This window comes from Diabrotica undecimpunctata, chromosome 4 (genome assembly GCF_040954645.1).
Source record: "Diabrotica undecimpunctata isolate CICGRU chromosome 4, icDiaUnde3, whole genome shotgun sequence".
NCBI lineage: Eukaryota > Metazoa > Arthropoda > Insecta > Coleoptera > Chrysomelidae > Diabrotica > Diabrotica undecimpunctata.
The window spans coordinates 1585118-1598980 of record NC_092806.1 but is presented as its reverse complement, the minus strand read 5'-3'; the positions used below and the strand labels follow the sequence as shown (position 1 = coordinate 1598980).

The following is a 13863-nucleotide window of genomic DNA, read 5'->3' as shown; positions in this document are numbered from 1 at the left end:
GAACTGGAACTACAGATTATCAAAATATACAGGGTCGCATAAAAGTTACTGCTTTCTGCATTAAATGTAATTAAAATAAATGTTAAAATATTTTTGGAATCGTTACAATACCTAACTACAAAATTTCTAAAGATAGATGTAATGTAGTGTTTCACAAACACTTTTGCTCCTTGAACAACATTATAATGCATTTTATTTCCATAGACCCCCTGATGTCGAATTTTTCGACATTTATTCAAAGCGCATAATAGTAGAACTTGCTCAAGGGTACTTGACACCATCATTCTAACATACGAGAATAGGTACAGAAAAAGTTTTTGCTTTACATTGCTTTTAAATTGAGTATATCACGGTAAGAAATAAATTTAAAAATTCTTGCTAATACGAACAAATAAGAAAAGCTTTAAGACAGAAGAGTGAAGTTTGACACAGTAAACATTTTTATTGAGTGCCCTGAGATTTTGGCAACCTTAAACTTTCATGTTCCATCTGGATAGCCAAGGAAAGCATCTCACTCACAAAAATTTAAGAATAGTACACATAAAATAAACTATAATGAGAACACATCGTTGCATAGAATGATGAGAACTACAAAATCCCCTTAAATTGATATTTTTAATGTTTATGTGATGCAATTTAACTGTGCATTTAAAAATACATGATACTGGTTTAAAATTGACATAGCTAAATAATATACTGCACTAGAACACTGTGTTTTTTCTTCAAACATATCAAATTATGAAGTTAAAGAAGTACATCAAATATTTAAAAACCTTAGGTGACAAAATTAATTGATAATGGTTGATAATAATCATTTACTTTTTAGGCTACAATGAAATGTATAGATGTCAGACAAGAACAATGCTACGACGTTTTTAACCGTGGTCAGTGTTCAGAGCCCAGAGGTATGAGTATTACTGCCAAAGAATGCTGTTGTTCCAAAGGAGCAGCTTGGGGAAGATATTGCGAAAGATGTCCTCCAGAAGGTTCCGGTAAATATATTATAATGTGAACTATAATTCTAGACATACTTTAAAGAAATTCAAATTACATCTTCAACAATTTATTAATTTTTTAGTTGATTTCTTGAAGATGTGTCCAGAAGGTCCAGGTAGAATGGACACCGGCAGCGATCTTAACGAATGTGAGCTGATGCCGAACGTATGTGATGGAGGTGAGTGTGTCAACACCGATGGTTCCTTTAGATGTGATTGTCCCGCTGGCTACGTGTTGGACTCCACGGGTAAAAAATGTATTGACGACAACGAGTGTGTATCATCTCCAAACGTTTGTGGTAATGGTACTTGCAGTAACGTAGAGGGAGGATTTGAGTGTAACTGCAGCGATGGATTTGCTCCAGGACCATTACAGGTGAGTACAACTTGAGTTTAGAATGTTTAAGTTTCTACTTGTAGTCTACTTAGATATTCCAGAGTCCAAAGTCAAGCAAAAAGTTTACTACGAGGTTCTACTCAATATGTAAAAATACTTTCATTTTAAAAGATTATGGTCGAAGTAATCACAGTATATGTACATTATTGTATTAATATAAAAAGAACAATGGAGAGGTTAGATGGAAAATAAAAAAAAAATTAAATTTTTATATTTATACAAAAGAAAAAAAAACGTAAAAGGTTAATTTTGTCTCAGCGGTTATTGAAGTAAATAATTACTGGTTCTCGTTATCTTCTAAAATGAGAGACAGTATGTTCTTCTATCTTAGATGTTAAACGTGAATGCTATTTACACGCTTTTTATATGACGTTGAATTAGCTATTGACTTTATTGATAAATATTAAACGGAAGTAGTTGTTCTTGCCTTGCGAATAGATTTCAGATAATAATTTGTTTTATAAAACATTTATATACAATGTAAACGATAAATTACTAAAATTAGTATAATCAAGAATCAAAATTGTGGGCAGTAAATTTTTAGAATTAATAGTGACTTTTCAGCGCTATTGTAGGCCTTTCAATGGCAAACGAAAATTTTTTTAAGCAGTAACGACAAAGCTGCGACAAAATTTATTTAAAAACTGTTTTTCTGTGGGTACAAAAATTTTATTTCTTTTTTGATATATTTTAGGTGTGTGAAGATGTAAACGAATGTCACGAAATAGGTAATCAATGTGCATTTAGATGCCATAACGTCCCAGGATCTTTCAGGTGTATCTGTCCGTACGGTTATGCCTTAGCACCTGATGGCAGACATTGCACAGGTACGTTTTCACGATTCATTAGTTTACTTTTTATTTATTTCTTCCTTTGCCTTTGATAATTTTTTTTTAGTTACAACTGAAATTAAAATTAAAGACGAAGGTTAATTGTTGACTGAACAAATTAATTTTTCAATTTATGGAAACAAAATGAACAGAAAGTCTTAAGTTTTGCTTTTTAAGTGGGCTCAAAACTGTTTTCGAATAATGCGTTGGAGGTAAAATGCATAAAAAATTAAAAGTAGGCATCAGAACCTACTGGAAATTACTAGAATATGGAAAAACAAGTATATAAAAGCAAACAATTTGTCTAAGGTAACAGATATAAAGAAAAATTACTAACTTAACAATGAAAGATCCTCAAAAGAATTTTGGCATCAAACAAAATCTCAAGAAGGATAATTTAGGAGAATATGTAACAAAAAAATTAGAAACCAGCTGTATAAAAAAGATATGCTCAATATGAAGCACAAAAAGCTGAAATTGTTTGATCGGTTTTAAAGAAAAGGAGAAGAAGAACTCATAATTATAAACAATAAAAGAGAAACCAACAAATTTGACCCCCGACAGAGATCTCGATACAGATAAAAAGATAGGGTCAAAGATGATATTGGAAAGATGAATTTTTCTTACTGTAGAGATGATGTGAAAAATTAAAACAAATAAAACTCAAATGGACTACAAATTAAGCGAAATTAACAACTTGTGATAGTGATGAACTCTGGAAATGCGGGTTGATCTTCCGCGAAAAAAGGAGGAGCGGTGGTTTCTCCACTGTTTGTCGTATTTTTTGAATGATTGTCATAAGGTGCCCAAAATTCTCTTTTTAATTATAAAAATATATTGTCAGCGATAAATTACATTGATGATCATTAATTGAACACATTAGTTGTCCCTAATAATTTATTAAATACCAAAATTAACTCTGTTTTATTTTCAGATGTCGATGAATGTAGTACTCCTGCCAACAACTGCAAATTTATGTGTAAGAACTTGATTGGTACGTTTATGTGTATTTGTCCTGCAGGATACAGTCAAGTTGCTCTAACTGATGACTGTATCGATATAAACGAATGTGAAGATGAGGACGTTTGTAATAATGGAAAATGCATCAATCTCCAAGGTAGCTTCAGGTGCGACTGTGAAGAAGGATTTGAACCTAGTCAAGACGGAAAACGATGTGTGGGTAAGTACACAATGTAGGGGTAACTGGGGCTAATTGTCACAAAAAAAAACACAAAACATTTTTTTCCCTTAATAATTTTTGGTTTTTGGATCTTGTTATTTTTCAAATAACACCTATAATTACCTTAAGTCATAATAAAAATAGTTGTTGGTGAAATAATTAACACACCTGTTGCAAAAGAATATTTTATAAGGGCTTGAAGAGTTAAACGGACGAATTAGAAAAAATGATTTTTAATAAAAAATACTGGAAGCACTTTATAACAAAGCAACTGAATTATTAAAATCACTTATGACACTTATGGAATGGGTCTGCATCATTGCAGTTTTGATGGAACGCGTAAATTGCAGTTACGGCTCTTTTGGGTCCAAATTATTATACATCTCTTCTCAGAAAGGTTTCCAACTCTTCTTTAGATAAAGATCTCTCCTTATCTGATTTTCCTCCTGTTTTTTTCTTTCATTTAAGATAACGTGTGTTTATGAATACAACTATTATGTTAGTTGTTTGTTTTTGCTTTTGATTTTGATAATTGCTGCTCTTCCAGTTAATTGTTTACTGGAATATCTGTTAAATTGGAAAATATGTGTTTTCATCTTTGCCCTTTTCCAGATTTTATCTCTCCAAATTTTGAGACGCAGAGAACAATTTACTTCCGGAAAAACAAAATTTTAATTCCCTTAAATCAAGCAAATATCTTAGATGCACTCAATTAAATAAGTTGAAGGCAGATTATGGCTTTATTATAAATTATTGGAATGTATGATCAGACAAAAAATTGGAAGAAAAATTTTAATCTGTGAAAATAATCCTATAAAGGATAAATTGCAGTGACTGTAGATACAGTTGTTACGTTGTTAGGACTAAAAGCAACTGAATGAGCAATTTTAACAATTTTTAGAATGTCATAAATAGTTACCTGGATGAGTTTTCGTATTCTAAAAATTCCTTGCACTGAAAAAGTCTCAAACGAAGAAGTGCTAAGAGGAACTGGATTTGGCAGAAAGTTTATGACCACAATTAAATTAAGAACAACATCGTACCTGGGCCACATACTTCCAAACGATAAATACTCTCTTCTGCACGTCATCATGCAAGGAAGCGTAGAGGGAAGAAAAGGCTTGGGAGGAAAGAAGAAATCTTGGCTAGGGAATATCTAAGATTGGACTAACTTCAGTGTCGAACAGATATTTCTCGTTACAAAAGAAAGGCAAGCATTTAAAGAAGTTATTGCCAACCTTCGTTAGCAGACGGCTCAACAAGAAGAAGGATGAGTTTTTAATGATAATGCACAGTCAGAGTTATATTATTTTTTCATAGAGCCATAGACACTTCTGCTTAGAGGCTGTATATATGGGATATTATTGCAAAAGGAATATAAACATCACTACTGCGTTATGCCTAGCAATATTTAAAGCTAATATAGACTTCTGTAATTCATAATTATCCTGTAATTCTAACATTGGACGTTTCTTTGTATACTTTACTATAGACACCATGTCTACAATATTTTAGTAGTTATAGTCTTCGTTGAAAGTAGTTTTCATTGAAAATTTATTAGGAGTTATATTTTTTTAGGCATCCTTGACATATGTTATAAAATAAACTTTTAACTAGTGCTTCTTTTCATAAACCGAAATCTGTTAAAATCCAAATATGTAGAATAATATAAATCATATTTTTTGCCTTCCTTATAATCGATCTAATTGTAAATTGCAGATAGAAGACAAGGCATGTGTTATAGACAACTCATCAACGGTAGATGCAGAGCTCCTTACAACGAATTGAAGTTGTCGACAATGGCTGACTGCTGTTGCTCAATGGGAGAAGCCTGGGGTCCTCACTGCGACCTATGCCCCTCTAGATATACACCACAATATCAGGAATTGTGCTTAGATAGCGGATTCTTAGTAGACGGAAAAGGTAGGAATATTTTTTTCGTAACTAATTTGATGATTTTTAACTATGTATCTACTTTGGTTTGTTTTAGACGTAAACGAATGTGAAACTATCCCAGATTTGTGTAAAAATGGAGAATGTATCAATACTTTAGGATCCTACAGATGTATTTGCAATAAAGGTTATAGACCAGATCCATCAGGACTCTATTGCTATGGTAAGTAGTACCTTATAAAAGTATATTTGTACTTTCTTAACTGTCTCCAATTTATAAAATTTGTAGCAAATGAAATCATTATTATTTTTTTTTTCAGACATCAACGAATGCTATACCAACACGTCCCATTGCCAATATCATTGCCACAATACCGAAGGTAGCTACACTTGTTCGTGTCCACCTGGATTCTTACTTAATCCTGACGGTCTGACCTGTAGAGACTTGGACGAATGCGCCACAGGCCAACATATTTGCCAACAAAATTGCATTAACACAGAAGGAAGTTATAAGTGTTCATGTGACGATGGATACAACCAAGTCGGTGATAATTGCCAAGGTAAATTATTTTTGTTTGACAGATTTATCGATATCTATATATAAAATATTCAGAACTATTTTTTTTCCTATAATTTTACATTATTAGTATCATTTACTTACTTCTTAGTGCTTAAATTCTACGCTAAGACGTAATGACACTTCTCCGCGTTGAATTATCAAGGCCTTTTCAACCAAGGACTTTCATTGCATTCTCTATTCATCTTAGTATTTAGTGAATGACTTCTTTATTTTACTTTACCCTTCTGTCAAAATTCTTCTGTCTTCTGTCAAAATTAGCTAGAAATCATCGTACAAGATAACTTCAAATATGTTCTCCACATATTTCCACAAGACCTAAGAATTTACTATTTTTTCCTCTATTTTCTCTAACTTGCTGATAAATAAAGGACATCCAGGAAATTCCGCTATTCGTCTCTATTCTCATCTAGGTTCGTTCGTTACAAGTCTTCCCAATGCTTCGGGTTTCAATGGATCGTTTCCATATATCTCGAAGTCTACTTCTCCTTCTTGCACCTGGATGATCTCAACTCAAAGCTATTGTTAGTTTTATGAATTAATGAATATGTAGCACTGAGAAGTTTTGTTTATTTAAGACCTAACTAGATAAAATAATAAAATACCAAGCGTATACCAACCCCTGGATTAAAAAGAATCTTAGTAGAGCTAGTAGATCTGCTTTTCCGATAATTTAAAAGGGTAGTAGGCAAAAAATTGCTACATAGTTTGTCCTTAGCTTCCGAGAAACGACTTAAGAGTACTTTATGGTCTTCCGTTTGACTAAAGAATCCACTACAGGTGAAAAGATATATTCGTCTATAACTTACAAAGGTCGTTTAACATTATTTACTAATAATTTATGTTTTCCTTGATAGAATTGTCTAGATTAAATGAACTCAAACATCAATTGAAGCCAGCTTAATCTATTGTCAAAACTTCCCTCTTCTAATAAAGTATTTTATCTTCTAGATATTAATGAATGCGAAGAACCTGGTGTCTGTCCAAAACCAGGAAGGTGTGTAAATACATTGGGAAGCTTTAAATGCATCTGCCCAAGGCGATTCAAGTTGGACCAAAGTGGAACTTTCTGCGTAGATATTGACGAATGTGCGGATGATACCAAATGTCAAGAAGGATGTCAAAATTTGGTAGCAGGATACAGGTAAAAATAAAATCACTAATGTATAAAAAACATATTACTATATTTAATTTTAAGATATTTTATGTTTTGTTTCATTTTTTAAAACAAATAAGCAATCTCTTAATTCTGTTTTTTTTTGGCAAACAGCAGATTTAAAAAAAAAACACATTTTTGTTTTAGGTGCGGCTGTCCTCAAGGATACGCACAACATCCTTATTCCAACCAATGCGTTGATGAAAATGAATGCCAAAACAATCCATGTGGAGGTAGTGGAAACTGTTTCAATACTCCTGGCAGCTATAGATGTGGATGTCCAGAAGGTTACCAATTTGATATGGGACTCAATATATGCATACAGGTACATTATTATATTTAAATATTGCATATTACATAAAATTACACCATGTTCTTGTTTATATGAGCAAGCAAGTTGCGCAAATCATATTTCTAGCTTTCTTAGGCTACTTCCATTATTATTCTTTTTATCTTATTAAATAAATAACTTTTTTTACAAAATTTTAAATGGTTAAAATTTATTTTTTAGGTCAGTCCCAGCTGTTCTGGAGCCCCATGTGCGTTTGGATGTAATAGCAGAGGACCAGGATACACCTGTGGGTGTCCCCACGGATATCAACGTATTGGTCAAGGACACTGTCTATCAACCATCACACCAGTTTATTCGGGATACGGTCAAGACATAGGAGATGTTCCTGTTTATCCTATCGAGGATGAATACTCAGGATCTAAGGATAAATTAATAACTACAGAAGGATGCTTCTCTTGTAAAGTAAGAATTAGATTGATCAGTTCTTTAGATACATACAAACTGTTCAAACCTATTTGAACAAATTGGACAGTATTTATTTATCCATTACGTATTTTAAAACATTTTGAAAGGGTAAAGGGTGCGAAAATTTGTTCTCCGGTTAAAGTTATGTAATTATTTTATTCCATTGTAAGAATTCAAACTAAACATGTGCTACAATATTGAATAAGATTACAAGTGACAGTTGACTACCAGAACTACTACTAAAATTGTGAACCAGTGTTGCCAACAAAACAGTATTATAATGCACATAACATAAATTTCATTCATTCAGAAAATCTCAGAACCTAAAGATATAGTCAAAAAAATTAATAAATAAAATACAAAAGAATGACGACAAACTGGATTATCTTACTAAAAAAAAATTGAAAAAATCCATAAAATAAATAACCTGCTGAATTCTGAAAATGTTTTAAAATCTAGGTATAAGCTAAATGGAACAAGATATTTTCAATATATCGTCAATATATCGACTATTCAGAGTACACTGACTTAAGATTTACAACAAGGTACTCAATTACGACTCAAGGTTTAAGTCGAAGATCCAAATTTAACTAAGATTAAAATGGGGTTAGAAAGGCTCTCTTTAAACATCAATGAAATATTTATTCAAATGAGTAATCTTAAAAACAAATTATCTACTAAGGGTTATTGAAGAAAACTACATTTTATGCCACCTCAGGTACTTAAACTGAAGACCCTAAACATTTCGAATTAAGTCCAGAGCAAAAGTAAAAAATTAAAGAAGATAAATGTCATTATGTAGTAATTAGCAATCTTTTGCCCTAATATAACCCCTATATAAGTGGTTCACTATATTAAAGAGAAGCTAGGAATATATTACATGTTATGTCCTCCTTAAAGATGCGGACACAGCTAGTGGTTCTGCATTTAAAATAGGTATACAATCTAAAACCTCAATTGACTTATTATTATATGAGTAAATTTGATTAGCGTAAATATTAAATGGTCTATAGAATACTCATATTCCAACCAATGCCTTCATCTGAGCCAAGTATGAGTTCGAAGAACATCAAACTTGGAAAATCCAATTACCGTTTCAAGCAACAACAAAAATAGAGTAGAAAACACTAAAATACTATAGAAATGCAAGCCATCGAAATTTGCAAATCTAAGAATCTTTTCTAGTACCACATTAATTTCATTAAGAAAGATACTTTGAAACCATCGGTAAATCTGGATCCTTTGACCCTACAAAGAGTTAGGTTGACCAATAAGTCGATATCTTCTAGCAAGATTAAGGGAGTCGGATATCTTAAAAACCATTAAGCTAGTATCTTACGACGGATTTACCAACACAAGCGTTAAACTCTTTTTGGCTTTCGAACGACTTCCCACCAAAAATCCTTCTAGAATTTAACGATGCCTATGGAATTATTCCAATTGAGGTAGAAGCGGATCTTAATGCTTTTAGCTTCGGAAAAAATTATTCACCTGCAAAAATCAAGGGAATTGTCACCGAAATTATTATTTCGTTGTGTATTCAAAACAAAATTTCTAAACAATACGACGTATTGTCTTTATCTTTTTCTTCTTCCTCTTTATAAGTAATTCTGCTTGTTTATTGTCGTCCGATATTTCTGCCAATTGGTGACTTATTTCTTGCTTTTTTGACGGCACGAGTCTCCTTCATTCTGCTTGGTTATTCCATTCTTTTTTTCTATTTTGTGTCCATTCATTTATACACTGTATGTTACATTTTCTTCTAATGTCCTCACTTTTCTTTCGATCTCTCAGCGTATTTCCTGTAATTCTTCTCAGTACTCCCATCTCTGTCGTTTTCAGTAGCCTTTGTGTTGTGGCTGTAACGGGTCTTGTTTCTGAGGCATATGTCGTTATTGGTCTTACACTGGCTTTATGTATTCTTAACTTAATCTCAGTGTTAATGTGTCTCTTTCGCCATATAGTGTTATTAAGACATCCTGCCAGTCTATTTGCTTTTTGTACTTGATCTCTCACTTCTTTGTTCAGGTCTCCATAGCTAGACATTGTAATTCTTAAGTATTTTATTTCCATTACTTGTTCAATATAGATTCCATCAATTTCTATTTTACATCTGATTGTTGTTTGCTGACTATTATTGTTTTAGTTTTCTGGGATTATATTCTTTTGCTCTTATCTGTGACCAGTCTTTGCGTACTATCTTCATCTTGGGCTATCAATATTGCGTTGTCTGCGTAACAGAATATTTTTATTTCTGTGTTTCACATTCTGTATCGTCTTCTTTCGTTAACGCTTTTGATGACTTCCAATATCCATGATCAAATTAAAGGGCTCAATGAATCCCCTTGTCTTATTCCGCTGCCTATTTCTATGGATTCTGTAAGTTGTTCATATATTTTGACTTTGGTCCATTTTGCTGTTTTGGTAGATCTTTTCGATAATTTTTATAATATTTAGGGGAACTTCTCTATTATACAGAAGATGGATTATATCTTTGAGTCTATCTGACGTGTTGTGCAGTATTGTAAACCTCGAATTATTTTAGTGATGGCAGCTTTAGCATGGTTTTAATTAATATTTGGTCTATAAGATATAAAACAGATGAATTATTTTTGTTTCTAGATTAATTACTACTTTCCTAAGATAGTTAGGGTTAAATAGCACTGGCTTGAAGTTAACGAGCCTTTTTTTATAGAAATATATACCAAAATTTCTAGGTATGATCATCCACGTTAGCATTAAGAAGTTCTTGGTTACCAACGAATAACGAGCTAGTTTAACATATATTTAACAAGTTTTGGCAACATAAAATGCCGCTTACAAATCTGATACAGTTTTCCTTTTCTAAACCTTGGAACTTACCCTAATTGGTGTTTATTTAGCGTAATTTTCTGATTATTAGGTAACTAAATTAACAAATTATTATGATGGTGTGTTTAGGTCTATATTACTTACAGTTTTTAAATTAACTATTAAAAGTTCACTACAATCTACTACAAATTCCCATGTCAGCTTACAACGTTTAAAATGCCAAGTTTCCACTTCTACTAAATCATCAGCGATTAATAAATCGTAAGATTTTTAGTTTTTGCAAAATTTGGATTAAAGTTCGTTGTTTGATTAATTAAAACTGTAAATTAACAGGAACAAAGAATAATATCTTTCTTTACTTTCTTCAATCACTTTGATGCTGCCAAAGAACATCTGTAATTTGTACCAAAATATATCCGGATCGAAGGACCATTGATATATTCATTGCAAGTGTAACAAGTTTTGGCCAGTAATTTGCAATGTTAAAAAAAATAAATAAATATTAAATTACTATTCTGAAATGAATGAATGATATTACAAACTCTAAGATCTCTCAATTACTGATTGCCGATATTTTTTGTAAACATATTTTCCATACTTTGACGAATAATTACACAAATCGTTTGATTGTCATAAATATTTTTTAAATCTAAATTTAAATTTAGTTATTATATATATTTTCTTTATTATTTTAGATTAACGGCAGGCATAGACGATCTTCCAGACGCCGAAGATTAGCTAGAGCTTCACACAATGAAACCATTGCAGAACTCTTCAAGACAGAACCATCCAAGAGAAGGGTCAGAAGGCATAAACACGATGAAGTCGAAGAGTCTTTGGAAATTAAATTAAATATATCTCAGACAAGACATAGAACTAGAATTATAAAATTGCAACCTGCTGTTAAGGTAAGTTTTTTCTATGATTCCAAAGTAAATGAGGTTTAGAAATTGAGATCGGGTGAAGATTGTTTATATTAATAGAACAATTTATTTCAGACAGATATAAAAATAGAACATTTTGAGCAATTTTTCTATTACATACAATACAATCTACTATATTTATTAGCAAATAATTCAACTTCATTCCTAATGTTACTTTTCCCTACATAGCACAATTTGTATACTTCGCCAAGTTCTTTTCCCTTTCCATCTCGTCCCTTGAATGCAAGCAATTTGCAATCTCCTTCTTTTAATGACATCTACAAACTCCATAAGGTTGTCAAGTTTCCCGATTTAAATTCCTCGAATATTGGTAATCCAAGTTTATTACTATGTTGACTGTGAACATGTACATAAAGACACACACATAAGTTTTTATATTTTATTTGTACTTCTTGACAATCTGTAACTTTTTATAACCTAGTCAACCTATTGACTGACTGATGACATTCTTGCTTTTACTGCTAGTGCCACCAACCTATGCTATATCATATAACGAGTACATACTAATCCTTCTATTTTAATTTTCAGACTGAAATGATCTACAAGATAGTGAAAGGTAACGAAGAAAAGAAATTCGAGCTTATCAAAAAACACGGCGTTTGGGCATTACATTTCCGGAAACGACTAAAGCAACCCGGCGAATTCGAGTTGATCATCCACGGCAAACCGCAGATAGTCATTCTGGAAGCCGAATCGTATGACAAACCCCTAACACTCAAAGTCAAAATAGTTGTGACGGAAGATTAGAATGTTTTTATTTTTAATAATGCAAAAGTATACATTTGGGAGATTTTTCCAGTTTGCTGATATTAAAGTGATATTATTATGTTTCGAGTCAGGATAGTTGGTAAGGTATTTAAACAGAAACAATAGGGATGCATAAAAATAACTTATACAAGTTAGTCCATAATACTATATCTCTTACAATTAAATTTTTTGACATATTATCTTATATCTGACCTTATAATAAGTGTGTTTTTTTAGTTTAAGTTACTTCTTGTTTTAGCCATTTTGCCATTATTTTTTAAATTTAATTTTTGTTTCATTCTCAGTGTCCTTTATCCATCATAATTGAGTTCTTGCAGTTTTCTCCTAACTCTTATTCGTCTATTTAATATTATTTTAAGTTATCTCTTTTATCGTTCTTTGCATATGCCTACCACCTCCCATCCAAGGTTTTCTATTTTTTTGCTACCGATATATTTAATTTATAGGCCCTGTATGTTCCATTCAAGTTTTTTACATCTACATCTTTCGGCTGCTAGCAGAAATATAAATATAGTTAAGTTCAATCATCAATATCTCAAAACTGCCATACTGCTTGGAAACCTAAAAAATATTGTTTCTAGATACTATCGATATATTACTTACTAGTTTACTAGTATCTATTATTATATCAATACTAGACACTATGAATATAATATATTCTTTTAAAGTTTTTTGCAACTCCATCTTTTGGTTACTAGCTGAACTATAAATATATTAAAGTTTAAACATCAATATCTCAAAATGGGCATAGAAAACTGTAATTCTAGAGTAGGCAATTACTGTCTATAAATAATACATAGTTGTTACACTAATATTTATATATAATATAGGTATTGATATAAATATATTGTAATTGTTTTGTTTTTGTCTATATACTTTACCAAGAACCAACTGAAATATATTGTTTTAATTATCCATTTTGTGATAATACATCATTGCCATACTAACACAATATCACTGCCAAAATTAAAGTGTGTTCTTCTTCTCATAACATAATTTCCAACTCCTACTGCCAAAAAACATATAAATGGTTATCACCGCTGCATTTAATTTTTATTTAGAGTTACTTGTGTATATCCCAATCTTTCATATTTTTAATACTTAAAGAACAAACCAAAATTCGAGAAATAGTTGTTAAAGTATTAATAGACTACTTTTGTTAAATAAGAATTTGTAAGTCATGTAGGAAAATTTATATTTATGGATTTATTTAAGTATTTAATTAGTTACCTTTAGATATTGTTTCTAATGATCTGTAATATATTTTGCTTTCATATAAAATGTTCATAATAACGTTGGGTTTTTTATTACACCATTCTATCATATTACAACTTCTGAAACAAATTTCTTGTAGCATGAAGTTTCACATTGAATGGACAGTTCAATTGCATACGACGGGAAAATCGACTTGGAAATGACAAATAGAGCAAAAAGGTCTATCAAATTGTACCACTCTCTAGCTACAAAACGAGAAAAAAAGAACTAATAGAAAACAGTAACAAAAAATATTCAATAGGTACTAGAGTTTTGTAGCATAATAAGTTTCCAACATAAA

At 31.4% G+C, this 13863-nt stretch overlaps 1 protein-coding gene across 1 annotated transcript in view; it reads left to right on the top strand.

Annotated features, from left to right (window-relative positions):
• Window positions 1–13595, top strand: part of LOC140439034 (fibrillin-1-like) — a 144921-nt gene extending 131326 nt beyond the window's left edge. The window contains exons 34-45 of the mRNA XM_072528670.1: window positions 827–992; window positions 1079–1371; window positions 2087–2219; window positions 3157–3402; window positions 5122–5325; window positions 5393–5518; window positions 5616–5855; window positions 6824–7016; window positions 7176–7353; window positions 7540–7782; window positions 11292–11504; window positions 12069–13595. Of these exons, the coding sequence (XP_072384771.1) occupies window positions 827–992; window positions 1079–1371; window positions 2087–2219; window positions 3157–3402; window positions 5122–5325; window positions 5393–5518; window positions 5616–5855; window positions 6824–7016; window positions 7176–7353; window positions 7540–7782; window positions 11292–11504; window positions 12069–12287 (2454 nt within the window). The 3' untranslated portion in view covers window positions 12288–13595. The remainder of the gene's footprint in view (window positions 1–826; window positions 993–1078; window positions 1372–2086; window positions 2220–3156; window positions 3403–5121; window positions 5326–5392; window positions 5519–5615; window positions 5856–6823; window positions 7017–7175; window positions 7354–7539; window positions 7783–11291; window positions 11505–12068) is intronic.
• Window positions 13596–13863: the final 268 nt, after the last annotated feature.